Source organism: Macaca fascicularis, chromosome 7 (assembly GCF_037993035.2).
Source record: "Macaca fascicularis isolate 582-1 chromosome 7, T2T-MFA8v1.1".
NCBI lineage: Eukaryota > Metazoa > Chordata > Mammalia > Primates > Cercopithecidae > Macaca > Macaca fascicularis.
Window position 1 is genome coordinate 161961658 of NC_088381.1, and position 19777 is coordinate 161981434.

Here is a 19777-nt window from a genome sequence, read left to right on the forward strand (position 1 = left end):
TACTAGACCAGGTGCAGTGGCTCACACTTGTAATCCCAGCACTTTGGGAGGCCAAGGCGGGAGGATCACTTGAGCCCGGGAGTTCAAGACTAGCCTGGGTAACCTAATGAGACTCTGTTTGTTCTCTACACCTACTGAGTAGCCCCTGACCAGGCATGGTGGCACATGCCTGTAGTTCCAGCTACTTGGAAGGCTGACGTGCGAGGATTACTTGAGCCTGGAAGGTTGATCTAGGCTGCAGTGAGCCAGGATCACACCACTGCACTCCAGCCTAGGCAACAAAGTGAGACCCTGTCCCCAAAACAAAAACAAAAACAAAAACAAACAAAACCCAGAAAACATTAATCCATGCTGTTAGGAGGAGTAATCAGGTCTGGTGACAATCTGCCTTCAGCTTAATCTTCTACACCTGCTTCATCTCCTGGTGGGTGAGGGAGAGAACCGATGTGCACACAGCTTTCTCTGCACAAAGAGAGTTCAGCAGTCCTTCCTTGCTCTGGAAGGACATGGAACTAAGATGCTGGAAGATGTCAGTGGGGCTAAAATCAAAAGCGTCTGCTAACCACAGGTCATCTCTCTAAGCATGTTGCTGATCTCAGGCTTTCTGGTAGTTTCTTATTTTTGACGATGGTGTGATCAGTTTCTGGTCTAGTGGAAAGAGCACAGGCTTTGGCATCAGATGAGAATCACTTGAGGCGTCTGTTTCATGGCTCACAAGCTCTGCAGTCTCAGAAAGCCTTTAGGAGCCTCAGTTTTCTCATCTGTTGACCAGGAATAATAGTACCTACCCCTCAGGATTACTGCAGGGAATGAACAGAATAATGTAAGCACATTTCTCAGCTCTGTGCCCGCCACAGGGAAGCTGCTCAGCAAATGCCAGTTGCTCGGGATGGAAGGAGCTGGGCAGAGGGCTTCGTTCTGCCTCCAGCCTGAGGGAAAGCCAGTGAGCCGCCCTCACCCTCTGTCGGGCTCTCAGAGGCAGGTGCCCTGGAGAGCCTGGACCCCACCAGCAAAGCCACGTGCTCACACAAGACAAATATTTGGGTTGGAAAATAGACTCAGCCCACAAAGTGAACAGACCCTGATTCAGAGTGTCGGCGGGAGACCCGGACAGATGTTTGGAGTTAGTGAGGTCACCCTTGCCCGCTGAGCGTGCTGTCCTTCACCAGGACTCCCAGCCTGGGCTCCCAGGACCCTGCCTGTGCCCCTTTGTTCTTACGCTGGGCAGCCCAGATTTGTTCCTGGCTGCAGGGAAGGGCCTGCCTCTATGTTCCTCACTGCTTGGGCATGTGCTGAGTGCATGGATGCTTACCTGGGCAGAGTCCCATGCTGCTGACTCTCACAGGCTAGGGTGGCTGGTAGAGCACAAAGCACATGCAGTTTGGAGTCAGATGGCAGTGGACCAGCATCCAGGCTCGGACTGTGACCGATTAGTTAACCTCTCTGAACCTCAGTCTCTTCATCTATAAAATGGGACGAGCACACTACCTACCATATGGGGCTATGGGGAAAGCTCCATGGACCCAGTCTGTGTTCACACTTAGCAAGTCCTCAACAGATTACTACAGTTCAGCCTCCGTGTCTGGATTACCTCTGGCTTCTCTGTTGCTAGAGAGAGAGGGTTACTTCCCATGGAGAGAGAAAAGAAATCAAAGGCGTTCTTGGGGAAGATGAGGATATAATATTCTGAAACCAAAAGCAAGTCTGCCATGTCTAGGGGTCTTCTGCTACTGGGCCATCATAATGCAGGCCGTATTGTGTTATCTTCTCCCATTAAGATATTTCACAGGCAAAGAGGGCAAAGACCTGGGTTCAAGTCCCAGCTCTGCCACTAATTTGCTGTGTGACCTTGGACAAATCACTTTCCCATCCTGGTCCTTGAGTTCATCACCCATAAAAGGAGGAGGAGGTGATCTAAATGTTGCCTGAGGTTCCTTCTGGCCCTGAAGTGTGATGTGGTGGAAAGAGAAGCGGTTGGGGTGTCAGGAGACCAAGAGTCTAGCTAGTTCTACAACTAATTTGCTATAGGACTGTAGATGAGTCACTTCCTCTCTCTGTGCCTCAGACTCCTCGTTTGTAAAATGAAAATGTTGGACTAGATTATAAATGGCAAATAGGTGGTTCATGGGCCACACCCCCATATTTGTGCTAATGGCAGATGTCACTAGTGGATCCCAACACTCTTCCCACTGAGCCTGGACACAGCCTCAGGATCTTTCTCAACACAGTACTCTAGAAGGAAACTCACTCCGTCAGTGTGCCCACAAGATGACCCCTAACTCGCCTTCCCTTAGAGCTGACCTCTGACATCCTTCCCATGTGCCCTTTGGGGACTCTATGACCTAGGGACACTTGGCCACTCACCGTACTTGGCTAAGAACCTTAGGGCCTCCAGCTGCCCACTCTGGGCAGCCACGAACAAGGGGGTGATGCCGTAGGCATTCTTGGATTCCACCTTGGCTCCTCCGTTCACCAGGATCTCCATGACCTCCAGGTCATTGCGAGACACAGACTCATGCAGAGCGGTCCAGCCGCGGTTGCAGCGGTGGTTGGTGTCTGCGTTGTGCTGCACCAGAATCTTCACTGCCTCCGCGTTCTTGCGCTCACAGGCTGTGCTCAGGGGGAAGCAGGGATGGTCAGCAGGGCCTAGCAGGAACTGGCCAGCAGAGACTGCTTTCATTCACCTGTCCATTCACTCATCCACTCATTCAGCTTTCCACTGCATGTGTATTAAGTTCCAATCTGTGCATTGAACCTGATAGACGACTAAAAGTAATACTGATACTAATATTAGCAAGAATACTTGTTGATTCATATATTTAGTACTGGTTCTATCCCAGGCTCTCTGTTCTAAGCACATTTTACAGGATTAACTAATGTAATCCTCCCAAATTCCCTTAAAGGATGTAGTGATGTTATCCCCTTTCACAGATAAGGAAGGTGAGGCACAGAGAGGGTAAGTGATTTGCCCAAAGTCACACAGATACTAAGTGGCAGAACTGGAATTCAAACCCAGGTAGTCAGGCTGAAGGTCTCTGTCCCCTGGGATGTCCCAGGATGTCCCTATGATTTCCCCTTCCAATGGTACCTGCTTCAGTCTTCCACATTACCAACGCTGGGAGATTCTTTCTAGATGAGGAGTGGACAGTGTCATCATCCGACTGAAACTCCCCCTGCGCCAGCAAAGGCTACTAATTTAGTTCAGGGTAAAATGCAGGTTGTGAGTACAGCTCTGCAAGTCTTTCCTGACCCACTCTAACCTCCTTTATAAGCCTCATCTCTCTCTAGACCCCAAACGTGCCCTTGGCTCTGGCCCTAGAGTTCTTACCAGGAGCTGCAGGTGGTATTGGAGTCACCTGGGCACTTGTCCAAATTAACCAGCCCTGGAAGCTTCTCTGTGTGTCAGTGGGAGGAGGAGTGAGGAATGGGTCAGGGAGACTGGCAACAGCAGGAGGAGGGCTGCCTGTGTACTGTTTCAAACAGGACCATAGCCCAAGCCTTCTACCTCTCTAAGCCTTGATTTTCCCACCTGTAAAATGGAGAGAATAAAACCTTCTCGAGCAGATGCTATGGGAGTGAGACTGTGTGTAAGGCATGAGCATGGTGCTTGACACATAGTAGGTGTGCTTGCTAGACCAGGGCCAAGCTCTGGCTGTGGGCTGTCCAGCTTCCTGGGCACTCCCTCTGGACAGCTGAGGTTCCAGGTGATAACCATGGCGCCCTGGCAGACACGGATTCCAGGGAAGATACTTCCACAGTGGGTCTGCAGTGGATCCAAAGACCTACTACACAGTTCCTGCTGCCCAAGCTGTTCCAAGCACTGGATAGCAGACACATGGGAAATCAAGGATATCTGTAATTTTTCCAAGTACAAAGGCCTGGTCATTTTTGCAAGACCCCAGCTGATTGCTTCAGCATGTAGGCATGGACAGGATGTTTAGAATGAAGTGGTTGAGTGCAGTGTGACATCCACCTCCCTGAGTTTGAACCACTGGGGTACCCCTTGCTAGCTGTGTGATCCTGGGCAACCCATTTCATGTCTCGGTGCCTTAGGTCCTCATCTGTGAAAGGGGACACTGGCAGTGCCTACCTCATGTGTAGATAGACATGAGGGTTCCGTAAGAGAACAGTGCCTGGCATATACTAAACACTCGATCAATGCTATTGTGATTATTTAGATTTTGACTCTGGTACTGCTAGGGCAGCCAACAAATGTCCATGGATGATGTACTGAGTAAGCCAGGAGGCCTTGCTTTTCTTAAACAAATGTCCCAGAGGTACATGCTCTCGCACTCCTTCATGCCTTTGCCTGTGTGGTTCCCCCTGCTTGGCCAGTGGGTAATTCCTCCTCTGCGGTTCAGCTCAGGCACCCCTCCTCTGGGTCCCCCTCCCCCATGCTCCCACAATATCCCCTGCCAAGCTCTTCACTGCTGTCTGTGTGTGGGTGCCTACAGGGCTGGGAGGGTGCACAGGTTGGACTATAGTTTTTCAGCTCCGAGCCCTCAGTGTCCCTCAGCATCCTGGCCCATGGGAGGCAGTTGGAAAATGTTGGTAAAATGCATGCAGGAATGAATGATTCAGTTACATAAATTGTGAATTTGAGCAGGGCCACATTGGGGGTTATGCACTTATGGGAGCAACATTCCCTGTTGCCCACCCACCTTCTGGATTCTTCCTCAGGAAAGCCCACTCCGGGGTGGGGACCTCACCTTTGTAGAGCGGTGTCTCTCGGGATTTGTTAGAGATGTCCGGCTCTGCTCCTGCCTGGAGAAGTGACAGGAGACAGTCCAGGTGGCCCCTGCACGTTGCCAAGTAAACGGCTGTTTCCTCCTGCAGGGTGCGCTGGTCGATGGTCCCTGGGTACGCTAGGGAGGGCCGACCGGGAAATTCATGTAGGAAGAAGATACTCGATCCCGCAACACAGAGGCTTTCCAGATTGCCTCCCAATTTCAGGAACAATCTATGACATCCTCTGAAATTTACCAACTACAGACTGTATTCATCTGGCCCTTTCACAGGGCCATTTTAGCTTCCTGGTTGTACAAGTCCATGCTCAGATGCCACGTCCTCTGAGAAGCCTTCCCTAATTGAGCCCCTCCCTCTTCTAGTACTCCTGTCCTTCCCTCGAACTCACACCAGCCATTGCTGGAAACCCGCTGTTACATGCTGTGGTTTCTTGGAGTATGGGGGACCGTTTGGGGTCTGTGCTGCTTCAGGGCAGAGGTGACACCTGCCTGCAGGAGTTGTCCTTCTAAGCCTGGCTCAGCACAAAGACAGGGCTCAGAGAGGAGGCATGGCTGGCCCAGGGCCCCACAGCAGGTGGGGGATAGCCTTGGCCGGGTACAGGCACAGCTGCAGTATTTTTCATACCAAATCAGCCCCTGGGACATTCTGGAACAAGTTGGCAGCAGCTCTCCTAAAAGTCAGCCCTCCCTCATTCCTTTTCTAGGAATGAGGCTCTCCTGTCCTCAGAGGCCTGGAGAGGTGGCAGCAGGGGGTGTCTGTCGGGGGTGGAGACAACTCATCTCCCCTCTCCTAACTCTGTGACTAACTGACAAACGAAGGTGACAGCCTTGCCTGTCCTTCTCACCAAGGTGGTTGTGGGCAAAGAACATGAAGCCCCAGGAGCAGCAGCCCTTCCCCCAGCCCCTTTCCCACCTCTTGCCACATCCAGAGCCCAACCCTCACCTTGCTGCAGGACCTTCAGGCAGCCTAGCTGGCCATAGTACGCGGCCTCGTGCAGCGGTAGCCAGCCCTCCTTGTTGGGCTCTGCGAGATTCTTCCCTTCCTTGATCATGGTCTTCAAGGCCTCTTCATCGCCATTCTTGATGGCCTTTATCAAGGGATCCACAGGCCTGTGAGAGCAAGGAGTGGGTCAGTCCTCAAGGTCAGGCCAAGGCCAGACCAGGGGTCCTTTCTCCCAGGGAGTGCTGGCAGTGGGGTCACTCGGGCCTCGTCCCCGCTGGTTCTAGGATGAGCACTCAGCCCCCTGCAGCCCAGTGGCTGCAAGAGGATTGGGGGACCCCTTAATCCCTGTGGCTTTCTATGGCTGCAGTGAATGTTATACCAAGACCATTTTTACCAAGAAGATTCAGGCACACAGTGCCAGCCTCCTAAGGGGTGGCTAACCACCCACATGCCAGGCACTTGTGAGAATTAAATGCTTTCCCTGAGTATAGCGCTCTAACGTTTACCAGGCATGCCCACCTCGAGGGCCCCTCTTAACCCTGAGCCTCTCTCTGGGGTCTTCCAACTCCTCTCCTTGCCCCGTCACTTATTCCCACTCCCAGTACATCCAGCTGCAGAAAAAAAAATTACTGGAAGGATTAATAAATTTGAAGCTTTCACAATTTAAAACTTTTGAATGTCAAAAAGACTTCAGGGCTAAAGTGAAGCCATTCCTTGCTTGGCTTGTTAAAGTCCCTTTGTTCATTCATTGCTTCCTTCCTTCCTTCATTCATTCATTCACTGAGCTCCCTGCCCCGTCCTTGGAGAGTCCATGAGAACCACGATGGCTGTGGCTCTCTGATCCACTTTTGGGGAGGGTTCTGCATCAATAGTCCCATTTCCCAGATGGAGAAGGTGAGGCTGGAGGCAAGCCTCATTCCCAGGACCCCCACGCCATGTTGGGCTAGGATGGGCTCTGGGGGTCTCTGCCACCAGCCCCTGCACCCTCCCAGCCACTTCCTCCAGCGTGAGCAGCACTTCTTCCTGCTCTCAGGCTCTCTGGTTATTAATAGCATCAGAGCACAGATGCCGGTGAAGCAACAGACCCAGCAAGGACGATGGGAAACTGACCAGATAAGTCCTGAAGTCCCCATCAACACCGTCACTGCCACCTTCACGAGTTCCACTTAGGAGCAGCCAGAGCAGCCCCTGCCAGCATCAGGAAAAGCCCAGTGGGGGTATGTGCCCCCCTTTTCCTGGAGGGTCTTCAATGGGACCCCAGCTGAAGTGGAAGGGAGGAGGGCTGGCTTTTCTCGTGGCCTTGGTGAGCAGGACGCGGTGCAGTGTCGTGAGAACACTTTCAGGACCTGCCGCCCAGCTTAGGTCTCTCCAGCTGTGATGCAAGGACCCTGGAGCTCTTAGCCCACACATTCACAGCTTCTCTGTGACCTCAGACATAGTCTCTGCCCTGTGGGTGGGGGAGGGTGCTGGGGGGGTCAGGCCATCAGAAAGTAATAAGCTGGATGGGACCCTAGAGGTCACGTTGCCCTGTCCTACAGAGAAGGGAGACTCAGAGGAGCCAGCGACTCTCAGGCAGTCACGTGGGAGGTAGCAGTAGCTGAGACCAGCACTGGGTTTCCCTTTTCCAGATTGTCAACCACTCCACACACCCACCACACCAAGGAAGTGGAGGGCGGCAGGATTTGAAAAAGGCTGGGAAGGAGAAAGAAAATACTGACCAATTGCCTCCTCCCTTCTCTACAACGTAACTGAGTGAGGAAATGCGGTTCCAGTGATGGGGCCCCTCTTTTGCTTTTGGCTGCTTCCGGGGTCACTATTCCGGCGGTACAGAGAGGGGAGGGGGGCAGAATTATTTTCTAAGGAACCCATTAGCCCTGCCCCTGGTGCCAGGCAAACAGAACCCCTGCAGCTTAGATTAGTTCTGGATTTTAGCACCTGGCACTTCACAAACAAGGACAACAAAACAAAACAAAGGCTGTGGGTGTGGGCATTTTGGATGGACCCAGAGTGATGGCATGGAGGAAAGTGAGACTGGGACAAACAAGGGTGCAGCCAACTCATCAAGTTCAACTCCAAGCTCTTCTGGGCCTCAGGGGTGCTAAGGCCATCTCCCCAATTTCCCTCGTGCTGGGTCCCCAGTTTCAGAGCCCCGTGGGGCTCCTCCAGCACTCAGGTCCCGTGCTGGGGGCATCTGAGGGAGGATCACCAGCATGCCTGGCTGGCAGTTCCTTGAGGACCAAAGTCTGTGGCCACCAAGCCCAGCTCAGCAGGAGCAGCGGGGCCCCAAGGGGACGCCCCTAGAAGGGGCTTGCACGGCAGGTGCCTCCATAGTGCCCTCTGCCCTCCTGGGGGCTGGGGGTCTGCTTCCCACCCTCCCTACCATCCCAATTAGGGGAGTGAACTTGGATGGTCCTGGGGCCAGACAGGAGTCACTTACGCCAGCTGGGAGGTCTGGAACAAGCTGCTGCTGTATTTCTGCATGACCCCTTGGAACAAGCCCATCGGGGCCCGGGCCGGCGAGCTCTCAGGAGGTGCAGTGGACCTGGAGGGTGCAGAGCAGGAGTGAAAGAGGGAAAAGTACTCTGCATAGGAGAAGCGGGTCATGGCTTCAGGCAGGAACGAGGATGGAGGGAGAGCCGGGGAGGGACTGACTGACAGACAGACACAGGGCTCTGAACCAAAGCAGATGGCTGGGTCCTCTCTGTGTGCTGGACACAGCTGCTGTGTCTCCGGATTATTTTTGGCCCTTGGAGGAAGCCCTGGGAGATTTAAATGACCATATAAGACAACAATGAGGTTAACCTCACCCCACCCCCTCGTCCCCCTCCCCAGCCAACCACGAGAGAGGCAGATAGGAAGCAAGGTGACATTCTTCACCCAGGAGGATGTGAGCCACGGATGGCAGGTCGGCAGGTCCCCGGATGAAAGGGGCTCAGGCTCACCGCTGGCCAGGCAGATCCCTGCAGGGCTGGATGAGAGATTCATGGGGAAGCAGAGGATAGGGGAGCAAAGCTGAGAAACCAAGCTGTGCCTGTGGCCCCCACGCCCACCTGCCGGCCCCTCATTAGGGGATCTTGTCCTAGGGGTGGGAGCAGATGCTATAGTAACTTCTACAGTGTTACTATAGGATGCACGAGGAAGGGTGTCAGAACCAGGGCTGCAGTCAGACACAGGTTCACATCCAGGCTCTGGCACTCCTTGGCCGTGTGACATGGGACGGGTTGACCTTCTCTGTGCCTTAGTCCCCCCATCTGCAAGGTGGCATGAAAAGAGCCTGTGCTCGATGGCCGGTGAGGCCTGAGTAAGCGAATTGTGTGAGGAGTTTAGTGGAGTGTAAAGCACAGAGGGTGTTCCACACGTGCTAACTATTCATTTTATCATGCTTTTGCCTCTATGGCCTCAGTTTTCCCACCCCATCAGGCTCTTGTGAGAGTGGAAGAGCTGGAAGGAGGTGGGATGGCCACTCCACAAATCTGAGTTGGCCTGAGGTTGTCGTGAAAACAAGGTATGTGGCCCCTACTGACCCCACCCCCAGTAGGTCAGGCCTGGCGCTCTCGACACCCTGGTGGCCCTGGCCTTTCACTACACTCTTCTAGGGGGGTCTGGGGGGGACTCTGCTACTAGTGACTCACAGCCTGTGGGGCATGGGGTAATTATGACCCTGAGAAGCACCCACACTCTTTCTGGTCGGGCCACAGCCTACAGATTCTGTGGGTACCCCCGCAAGGCCAGGGTCTGGTAGAGAGGAGCAAGGGTAGTGGGAGGAGGGGAACCTGCTCACTCCTCTGCTTCAACCTCTCAGGGCTGGCTGCAAGCCTGGCTGCCTTCCTCATCCTCGCCGCCATCACTCCCTCCCGCCTTCCTTCTCCCATCCCCTGCTCCTGGTCTTCTACTGACCCACATTGGGGCACATGCCCTCATTTATCCGCATCCATCGACCGTAGATGGGGGTGCCTTTTACAGATGAAGACATGGAGGCTGTGAGAGGGGACGTAACCGCACAGGGTCACCTGCAGTGGGGCAGCGAGTGGAGCAGAGGTTCAGACCGCCACTGTCTGCCCAGCTCCTGATGACACCCTGTCCTCTGAAGGCCTGGCCTCTTCCTGCCTTTTCATCCTTTCTCTAGCTCTCCGACCTCCACACCGACTGGCCCTGTGACTTTGAACAAGCCCCATCCCCGCTCTGTGCCTCAGTTTCCTTATTTGCAAAATGGAGAAGTGGGACCAGGACCAGACTGGGGATGTCCTCACTGCTTCTGTAGCTGTGGAGAGACTCAGTGTCCAACAGATCCCAGAGCCAAGGCCCCTCCTTAGCCCTAACAGCTGCTGGGTTCAGTGTCCTCTGCATTAGTGCCTGGTCCTGAGAAGGAGAGAGAGCCGGGCAGGTGGAGGCAGCCTGGGGCCAGGCTCACCTGGGTTGTCTCCAGCCCTGTTGTCTTGATGAGGCCCTGGGCTTCCACCTCCCAGGATCCTTGGGTCGCGGCCACCCTCATGCTTAGTGCATCCGTGGCCTCTGATTACCTGCCATTGTTAGAATGTTTTTAGCAGGATAATAAAGCACTGGGAAAAAGCCCACTGCACTGTCCTAAACGAGGACCTGTCTCTGCATAATAATAGCAGCAGCAGTGATGGCCGGGATATTGAGGCTGATGGACGTGGAGGGAGACGGTGATGATGACAATTTCTGACAACTGTGCAGGGCAAATGTTCACGAAGGCATGCTGAGCCTCTCCTCATTTCCATCCTCCTGCCACCATTGATGGAAGCAGTGGGTGTGCTGTTCCCATTTTGCAGATGAGGAAACAGACAAACTGAGTTGCCTTCAACAAAGATTTCCCAGCTCTGGCTCGGTCCCAGAGCCCAGCTCTGTGTAGCGATGCAGCTCATTAAGATGTATCTTTCTGTGGATCCTGAGGATGTTTGGAAGCCAGCAGGGAGGGAGACAAGGCCACACACAGCCATAGAGTCACGGAGGACAGGGTGAGATCAAGGCAGAAGGGCTCATTCTGGGAGCACTGAGATTGGGGTGCGTCCACTGGCTTTGGAGCTGGTGACTGGGCAAGGCGACTGCTCAGAGTTACTGAGCCGTGAGTCTCAGGGCTGGTTGGGGAGCCAGGGCCCCTGGCTGGGTTTCGTGCGCTTGCCAATCAAGGCTGGAGGCCCCATTTCGCCTCGGGCCCCAAGCAGGGGAATTACCAACAGAGCAAAACTCCTGGGCTGAGTCATCAGAGGCGAGAGGAGCCTGGCCTCGGCAGGATGTGGGTACAGGTCATGCCCTGGAAGAGCCCCAGGTAGGGCCTCTGTCCTTTGCGTGTCACTGGGCAGGTTCTGGGGAGAGTGTGTCACCATCACCTGACCCTGGAGTCCAGCTTATCATGAATTCAGGCACAGTCAGGCTCAGTGAGAGCAGAGAATGGACTGGGAGGACAGTGCTCCTAGTTGCTCGGTGAGTCAACGGATGGCTGCTCTGTCTGAGTTAGTAAGAAGCCCAGGTCAGCCCCAGGGAGGCAGCGATTGGGCTGGGCCTGGCTGAATGCAGGGGCAAGTAAGCACCTTAATAGAGGAGGAAGCTAACAAAATCGAGATTCCACCCCACGCCCGCCACTGTGCCATGAGTCCACCCCACGCCCGCCACTGTGCCATGAGAGTCCACCCCATGCCTGCCACTGTGCCAGGCCCTCTGTTCTCTCACCAGAGCCTCACGGCAACCCACATCAAGCCCAGATGTCAAGAGTAGTAGCACACAGGCACTTGATACATTTAAGTAAATAAAACAAAACAAACAAAAGTCTTTGAAGGATTAAAACCCCATATGGCAATCTTGGTATTGTGTGTTTGTGGACCAAGATCTCATACTCCTGGAGAGCCAGTCCCCTGCCCTCTTAGGTAGAGAGAAGAGCTCATAGCATGTAACTAACCCCCACCCTGGTTCCTGCACGGTCTCTGGAATCGGCCTCCCATCCATGAGGTTTCTATTTCTCCCTCACCCACCAGCCAGTCCATCCTTTCTGGGCTGACCAGAGAAGAATCACATGTGGAGGAGAACATGAATTCCAAGCTGCTGTGACTCTGCCTTCCTATCCATAGCTGCGATTCATTGAGCACTTGTTATAACAGGCACATTGCGCCAAGCATCTCATTTAATTCCCCAGTCACTTGGTGAAGGAGATGTAATTGGCTTCCTTTGCAAATGAGGGAACTGAGGCTCAAAGAGGCCTGCTTCCTCTAGTCTGCTTGACGAACTCCTATTCATCCTGCAAAGCCTACTTCCTTGACTAAGTGAATTGACCTTTTGTAGTGTCCCTTTGTAACTCAGCAAGCTGTGCTCTCCCTGCTGTGTCATCAGGTAGTTCTGGGCCTTCACCCTCATTAGACTGTGATCTTAGGAAGAGCAGGGCCCAGCCCTGATTCACAACTTGGCATATCATAAGTGCACAGTAAGTGTGGGTGGCTTGATTTGAATTGTTTGAAGCTGTGCACACATCAGCCTCAGCCAGTTCCTGCTTCATGTTTTCCTCATTTGTCTTCTCAGAAATGTATCTTAAATAAAATGCAGAAGTTTAAAGATTATGAAGACCCAGCTTCCTGGACTCATTCTGACTGGTCCATTCATGGAAACCTGGGGCTCTGCACCTCATGGGTTCGAGGACCGCACTTCTCCGTGGAACAGGAAGCTAGGTCTGTCTCTTTGGGCTCCCTCAGGGGACCAAAGCTTGGCAAATGATCCTCATTTGATTCTCATCACATTCTGTCCCTTACATTGAGGTGGGACAGAAGCAAATTGGGAAATGGTTTTCAACAGAATTCTGTTTTCTCCGGGGTACTGATCTGACTTTCATTTCTAAGATCCCAAAGACTCAGTGGACTCCATTTTGGTCACAATATAATAATGACCAATTACATTGCCAGAGCATTTTATTGGTTTCAAAGGTATTTATTTTTTTAAAACCGTTTATTAGGTAGCTACAATGATCCAGGCTCTAAGCTGGGCTCTGGAGATTAAAAAATAAACAAATAAATAAACAATATCAGCTCAGCTCTCTGTCCCCAAGGAGGTCACAGTCTAGTTGGGAACACTCTCAGGAGGGCGTCCCAGGAAGACCCGAGAAGCTTGTCTGTGAAGCAGAGGCCGTCATGAGGTTGGTGCTGGAGCACTCCGACAGGGCCAGGGAGGTCCATACCAGCTGCAAGATGTGGGAAGCTCCAACACCCGCCTCATCGTATTTGCTTTTCGCAGGAATACTGCAAGGGGAGCACAGCACATTTTCGCTGTTGCTATTGTAGAGATGAGGCCATTGGGGCTCAGATAGGGCTAGCAACTCACCTAAGGTTGCACAGCCAGTGATAGAGGAAGAATTTGAATCTCTAGACCTACTTCTCTTTCCACTCTGCTGCCTTTTCATCTATTCCTTTACTCACCCATTCACTCGTTCACAGATAGCCATGTGGTGCCTGCCACAGGTCAGACACAGCACTTCACTGGAAACATAGGTTAATGGCAGAAGCAGACAAATAAATAAGAATTGTAAGTCAAGGTCAAGGCCACAAGGAAACAACCATGAGAGCAAGTAAGAGGTGAAAAACCAGTTGGCCTGGGACAGTGGTCAGGGCAGGACTGGCTGAGGTGATGCTTAATCTCAGACCCAAAGATGAGAAGAAGCTGCCATGTGGATTGCCTGGGGACAAGGGTGACATCCTGTTGCTAAACTTGCTGTGGATTTATTTGGACAGATAAAAGTGAACAAGGACTGTCTCGGGTCCTGCACTCACTGTAATGCGTGTCTGGGTGTGACAGCACACGTGCGTGTGTGCTGGGTGAATTTGGGGACCCTGGGCCTCTGTGAGTAGGAGACGGACGTAATGAGGTCAAAACCTCACCTCAAGATGGGGTAGGGGAAGGAAACAGAGGCCTTCACAGCATCAGCAGAGCCTGGCGAAGTGTCTGAACTTCAGAGCGGGACAGATTTTGGTTCCATGCCCGGCCCTGCTGTGGGCGTGTTTTGTCGTCTGTAAAATGAACACAAAAGCATCCACTTTGGGTGGCTTTTGTAAACATTAACTGAATGAATGTGTGGCAGGCACATGGGAGGTGCTCAATGTGCATTTGGGGGGAGGAGAATTGCATTAAACATTCTATCTAAGGGCTTTTTCTTCCCAGCAGGACCCAAGCCCAGCCTCCTTCCAGAAGCGAAGGTGCAGAACCGAACCTAGGAGGTTTCAGGTCACTCGTAGAGTAAGAAAATGCAGGTTGACCCTCCTCTGCTATATTGCTTGTGGGGCTGGACCTCAGATGAGGGCTGCTTGACCTGGGAGAAATGGTCTCAGTTCTCCAGGAGAGCTTTTTCCGCAGGAAGTTAAATAAATGTTCATGGCCCAGTGTGGGCCTCCATTTCCTTACCCACCGGATGAAGGCAGAGTCAGGGTCTGGAGGCCGAGGGTGCACTTTGTTCTAATGTTTCCAAGCATCCCTGGGACTCCTGAGGGGGATCCTATGCTGGGGAGAAGGCTGCAGACACCTGGGGGGACGTGCTGGCTTCTTGCAGCAGGCCGTCTTCAGAGGGAGGATGCCCTATCTTTATCTGACCCCCTCCTGAGAAAGAGGAACTTGTGGTCTGTCTTTGGCTGAACCAGCCAGAACAGGAACCACGGCCACTTTGAGCACGAGCCAAGATGAACCCAGTCCTTGGCTTCAGGTTTCTGTTTTTCAGATTGGGTTTCAGAATGGAACGCCCTTGGGGGAGCTTAGTAACCTGGAGTCTTCGTACTCATTCCAGCTGCCCGCCTTCCCTTTTAAAAGGGGCTCCTCAGCTCTGGGCCTCCGCCCAGCCAGCCTGACAGAGATGGTCCAGCCTTGGTAAGGGCAAAGTCCCTTCGGGGACAGGGCTGAGATGCACCATCACCCACCTTCATCCCCTGTCAACTGTGACTGTGCATCGGAAAAAGTCTGTTTATTGTTGTTGTTATTTGAGAAGGAAGCTGAGGTTTTGAGAGGTTAAGTGACTTGCCTGAGGTCACGCAGGGAGCTAGCTGGCTGCTGTACACAATGAGATTTGTGGCCCATCAACACAATTGTCACAGCAATTCCCATGCCCTGCCATTCATGCCCAAACACACTTGACCTTGGCTGGGGGTGGTGGGGAGCAAAAGCAATTTTATGGCTTATATAGGTCTTTTCCAAATGCAGTTTAAGATCAGTTACCACTCTGCTTCATCATCTCTCTAGCTCCCACCTCCTACAAAGAAGGTGTCTTCTAGATCTGCACCGTCTAATAAGGTAGTCACTGGCCATATGTGGCTGGGGAGGGCTTGAAATGTGGTGGGTCTGAATCAAGATGCGCTGTGAGTGTAAAATACACACTGGATTTCAAAGACTTGTTGGTCAAAAAGAAATGGTAACAATCTCATTCATAATTTTATATTGATGGAAATACAAATATATTGGTGGAAATGGTGATATTTCAGATGTGAAATACCAATGAAAATTAATTTCACCTGTTTCTCTTTACTTTTTAACTGTGACTATTGGAACCTTTAAAATTGCATCCGTGCATTGCAGTTGTGGCTGGTGTCATATTTGGATGGCACTGCTTTAGAAAGTCCTGTGACTGAGAGGATGAGGTGGTGCTGAGAAGGGGGAGCCGGAAGAAGGAGACAGGATGGCCCTGTGGGCAGACATCCCTTGCTCACCAGACATGTTTTTCGAGGGAGGCTGCGCTGCAAGATAGGGAGCCAGGCAGCTCCGATCTCTGCAGCATTATCTACTGGCTGTGTGATCTTGGGCCTGTTTTTCAGCCCTGAGCTTCAGTTTCCTCTTCTAAACGGGTCTATAACCCAGAGCCCGCTGAGAGGGTTCCTAAGCGGATGAAAGGAGGCAGAGTGTGTATAGCACCCACTGCAGTACCTGGCACAGCCAGAGCTCAGTAAGTTCAGATAACAAATGTAAATCAGAAAGGTGCAAAAGGCAACCTAGAGACCAGGATACCTTTGTTTTGGATTAACAGCATTTGGGATCTGCAGTCTGTGGATGTCCTGGATGGCCCCACTCCCCTCATCAGCCTCGCCTTGCTCACCTGGTCCATGGGTAGAAATGGGCAGGTTGGCGGTTGGCACATGCAGACACGGTGGCTTCAGCAGTGGTTGGACCCCTTGTCTTGTCTGCTAGGCTCTGCTCGATGGCCATCTGCACCAGTTCCTCCTCGCTCAGGCTGCTGTACAGGCTGTACTCCTCCTGCCCAATGGTACACTGGCTGCCCCGAGTGCTGATCTGCGTGGCCATCCTCCTCCACCTCTCACCCTGGCCTCCAGAACAGACACCCAGTGGGGAGGAGGGAACAGCAAATCAGAAAACCCTGTGAGGAAACCAAAACCATCCTGGTCATGAACAGTTTTGCAGGATAGCTATGTTTACCCACAGGGAAGGGTGTGCATTTCACTGACAATAACACATTCATTTTAAAATTCATTCATTTGGGGCCGGGCGGGATGGCTCAAGCCTGTAATCCCAGCACTTTGGGAGGCTGAGACAGGCGGATCATGAGGTCAGGAGATCAAGACCATCCTGGCGAACACGGTGAAACCCCGTCTCTACTAAAAAATACAAAAAAACTAGCCGGGCGAGGTGGCGGGCGCCTGTAGTCCCAGCTACTCGGGAGGCTGAGGCAGGAGAATGGCGTAAACCCGGGAGGCGGAGCTTGCAGTGAGCTGAGATCCGGCCACTGCACTCCAGCCTGGGGACAGAGCGAGACTCCATCTCAAAAAAAAAAAAAAAAAATTCATTCATTTGGTCACATGACCCACCCAACCACTTATCCATCTATATATCCATCCATCCACTCATCTCTTCATTTACCCACCAGCCCATCTCACCATCCATCCATTTATTCATCCTCCCACACATCCATCTACCCACCGACCTATATATTATCTACCTTCCCATCCATCCACCCCTCTATCCATATATTCAACTGTCCAACCGCCCATTCAACTGCCCTCCATCTATCCTCCTATCCGTCCATCTCTCTACTCATCTGACCATTTATCTGTCATTCTCTCATCATCACTACTCATCATTCATCCATCCATTCATCTTTCTATCCATCCAACCATCCATCCAACTGTCCTCCCATCCCGCCATTATCCTGTCTATCCACCCAGCCATCCATTTATTCATGCATCATCACATCCACCCACCATACATTCATCTAGCCAATCATCCACTCATCCATTGTTTATTTTTCCATTCCAGATAACCTATTTATCCATGTATTTATGCATACATTAACTAAAAGGTCACTCATCGAGCACCCACTCTGTGTCAGGCACTCTTCTAAGCACTGAGGATACAACGATGATTCCAACAGACAAAAATCTTTGCCCTCATGGAGCTTACACAGGATTGCATACCAGTTACCAAGAGCATAGATCCTGGCATTTCTCCATTTCTTTTCACTGTGGCCAGCCTGAGAATACCAGAGATGAATCAGACACAGACCCATTACTTGAAATCACACGATCTAGTTAAAATCAGTCATTAAAATAATGTTCCATGTTAATTCCAGTGACTCTTTTCTTAAAAATGCCTCAAAGAGTAATGGACTCCAGTCGGGTGCCAACTGCTCTAAGAAAATGAAGTGGAATCAACTAAGCTTGATTTTTGTTCTGGCTGGCTGACTCACACTGTGTGGGTCAACGGTTCTTGGTCCTGGCTGAACGTTGAATCACATGGCCCTCTACAAAATACCCTGAATACCAGTGCATTACTTTGATTTGTTCAGCAAATATTCACTCCCTTTCCCTAAAGGCAGATCTTTCCCCACCCTTCCCTACTGATATGGACCTCAAGTCTGCATGATTTGCCCTGGCCTATGAGTGCTGATGGACACGCGTCAAGGAGACACACGACAAGTGTGTGCGCTGGGGTTTGCTCTTGCTCCTCTGCCATCACCAAGAGAAGAGCTTCCCACTGGAGCTTGCTGCCCCTCAGCCTCAGCCCCAGAGAGAACCCACCTGGGCACCTGAGCCCAGCGTCCTCAGAGGAGCCTTCTCCTTCTTCAAGGCCCAGGGAAAGTGCCCTCTTCTGGGAAGCCTACCCAGATCCTTCTGGGAAGAGGAACTTCTCCTGAGCTGTGGTCAGTAGTTCATGGGTGGACCTGACCCTGCATCCTCTTTCCAAGGCCAGCACCTTATGTGAGGAGGTCAAAGTTCACTGCATGGCTGGCCAAACAGCTCCATTTTCATAGGGTGTGGCAGATCCTGCAGATGGTCCTCCCCAACGGCCATTTCCCCCATCTTCCCTGATAGCAGAACCTGACTTTGTCTAGGCAACAGGGTGCCCTGTCCCATGGATGAGTTATGACTGCTTCAAGCCAGGTGGGACAATCTCACCGCCTCAGCCAGTGATTAGTCCAGGGGTGGGAATATAGCCTAGTTTTATCCAAAGAGTTATAACAGAAAGTCTGCTGGGGTGCTGCTACAGAAGACTTTCCTTTCTAATAAAAGAGAGAGTAGTGAACAAAATGACTCCTTGCCCCAACCTCTGCTTTGTGCTTGGAGGACTTGATGCCTGGAGTGGCAGCAGCCATCTCGTGACCATGAGGGGGACAGTGAATGACAGGTTGATACAATGAGTTTGGCATAATGAGTAATAGTTTTTCTGGATCCCTCATTACTTTGCAGAACTGCTGAACCAATGCTGGTTCTGCCCACCCTAGCCTCCTTGTTAGGTACTGAAGATCCTTGTGGTTTAGCCAATGTCAGTTGGGTTTTCTCTTATAGACAGTTAAAATCGTCTTAACAGATGGCTCTCAGGCCTGGCTGAGAGTCTTGAAAACATATCAAGGCCCTGGTTCAGCCCTGTATCAATGAACTCAAAGCCTCAGGGCTGGGACCCAGGCACTGCAATGCTAGAGGCTTCTCTGGTGATATTAGTGTGTGGCCAGGGTTGAGAACCACACTGCTCAATGAGATTAATATGTCAGGTGGCCACTCTGTGGTCCACACTAAGGGAGGGAAAGGGTCATGACCTCATAATCATTTTATGCCTGATACTTGGAATACTGTTATTTATAGCAGCAGCAGTTTTACTTATTGTCAAAGGATCCCAGGACAGGGAACTGAGGGACTTGGGTTTCTGTCCCAAGTCAGCCGTGAGCACCTCTCTTCCTCTCTTGAGTCCTCATTTTTTCCATCTGTTAAATGGCAGGGTACAGTAGAGCCTGTCCTCTGGCACTCTGGTACTGGCAGGAGGTACCTGTGCAGCTGGGTGGAGCCCCATCTCCAGCTGACCCAGGTCTGTCTTCCCACCCCTTCACTGCATCTGTGTGGCTGGGGTCCCTGCCAGGTCTGAGTTGGCCTAGGTCTGCCTTCAGAGGGGTGGGGAATGGGCTTTGCCCAATGAGGTATGACACACTCCTCTTCTCTAGAGCTGGTTTGGCTTGACATACCCCACCGCCTGGTGCAAGGGAGGGGCTCAGTGCACATGGTGCTAAACTAGCAGGAAGTGCTGGTACCCAGGACCTGGCCTGGCATCCTGGTGCCACCATCTAAAGGTGTCTGCTCAAAGCCAGGGCACAAGGGGGAAGAGCACTGCACTAAGAGTCATAGGCTGAGCTATAATTGCCATGCTAATGCCAAAGTGCTTTGTGACCTCGGCTAAGTCCCTGTCCCACTCTGGGCCTCAGTTTTCTCATTGCAAAAGGAGGATTTGGCGCTGGAAGGTTTCCGCAGATTTTTCGGTTCTGAAGAGTCGGCAACTCAGTGAGATGTTTGGTTTGGCTCTGTGCTGTTAAACCTTAAACTCTCTGTCCCTGGGGATCCCCTATGGCCATGTCGATGAAAACACCTTAGCATTGGCCAAGGGGGAACAGAAAACTGGGGAGAGTGGAGGGATCTCGAATCTGGAGGTCAGGATCCCTACGTCTACTTTCAGTTCTGCAACTTACTAGCTGTATGACCTGAGGCAAGTCACTTCCCCTTTTCTGGGCCTCAGTTCCTTTATCAATAAAAATGCAAACGAGACAAGCTTCTTCGCTATGCTATAGAAGCATATGTGAGCTAAGATGTGTAGGCGGCTTGTAAGGGGTAACATGATT

The 19777-nt window shown here is 51.9% G+C and overlaps 1 protein-coding gene across 3 annotated transcripts in view; it reads right to left on the reverse strand.

Annotated features, from left to right (window-relative positions):
- The window catches only part of ASB2 (ankyrin repeat and SOCS box containing 2), a 43074-nt gene that overhangs the window by 14567 nt on the left and 8730 nt on the right, over positions 1 to 19777 (reverse strand). The window contains exons 2-6 of one of the 3 annotated variants that reach the window (XM_045396914.2): positions 15758 to 15981; positions 8126 to 8230; positions 5689 to 5855; positions 4710 to 4865; positions 2365 to 2610 (exon numbers count right to left, since the gene is read on the reverse strand). In XM_045396914.2, coding sequence (XP_045252849.2) covers positions 2365 to 2610; positions 4710 to 4865; positions 5689 to 5855; positions 8126 to 8230; positions 15758 to 15963 — 880 coding nt within the window. In that variant the 5' untranslated portion in view covers positions 15964 to 15981. Of the gene's footprint in view, positions 1 to 2364; positions 2611 to 4709; positions 4866 to 5688; positions 5856 to 8125; positions 8231 to 15757; positions 16037 to 19777 lie in introns of all 3 variants that reach the window. The other 2 variants (XM_005562083.4, XM_015454164.3) reach the window with 2 other exon arrangements.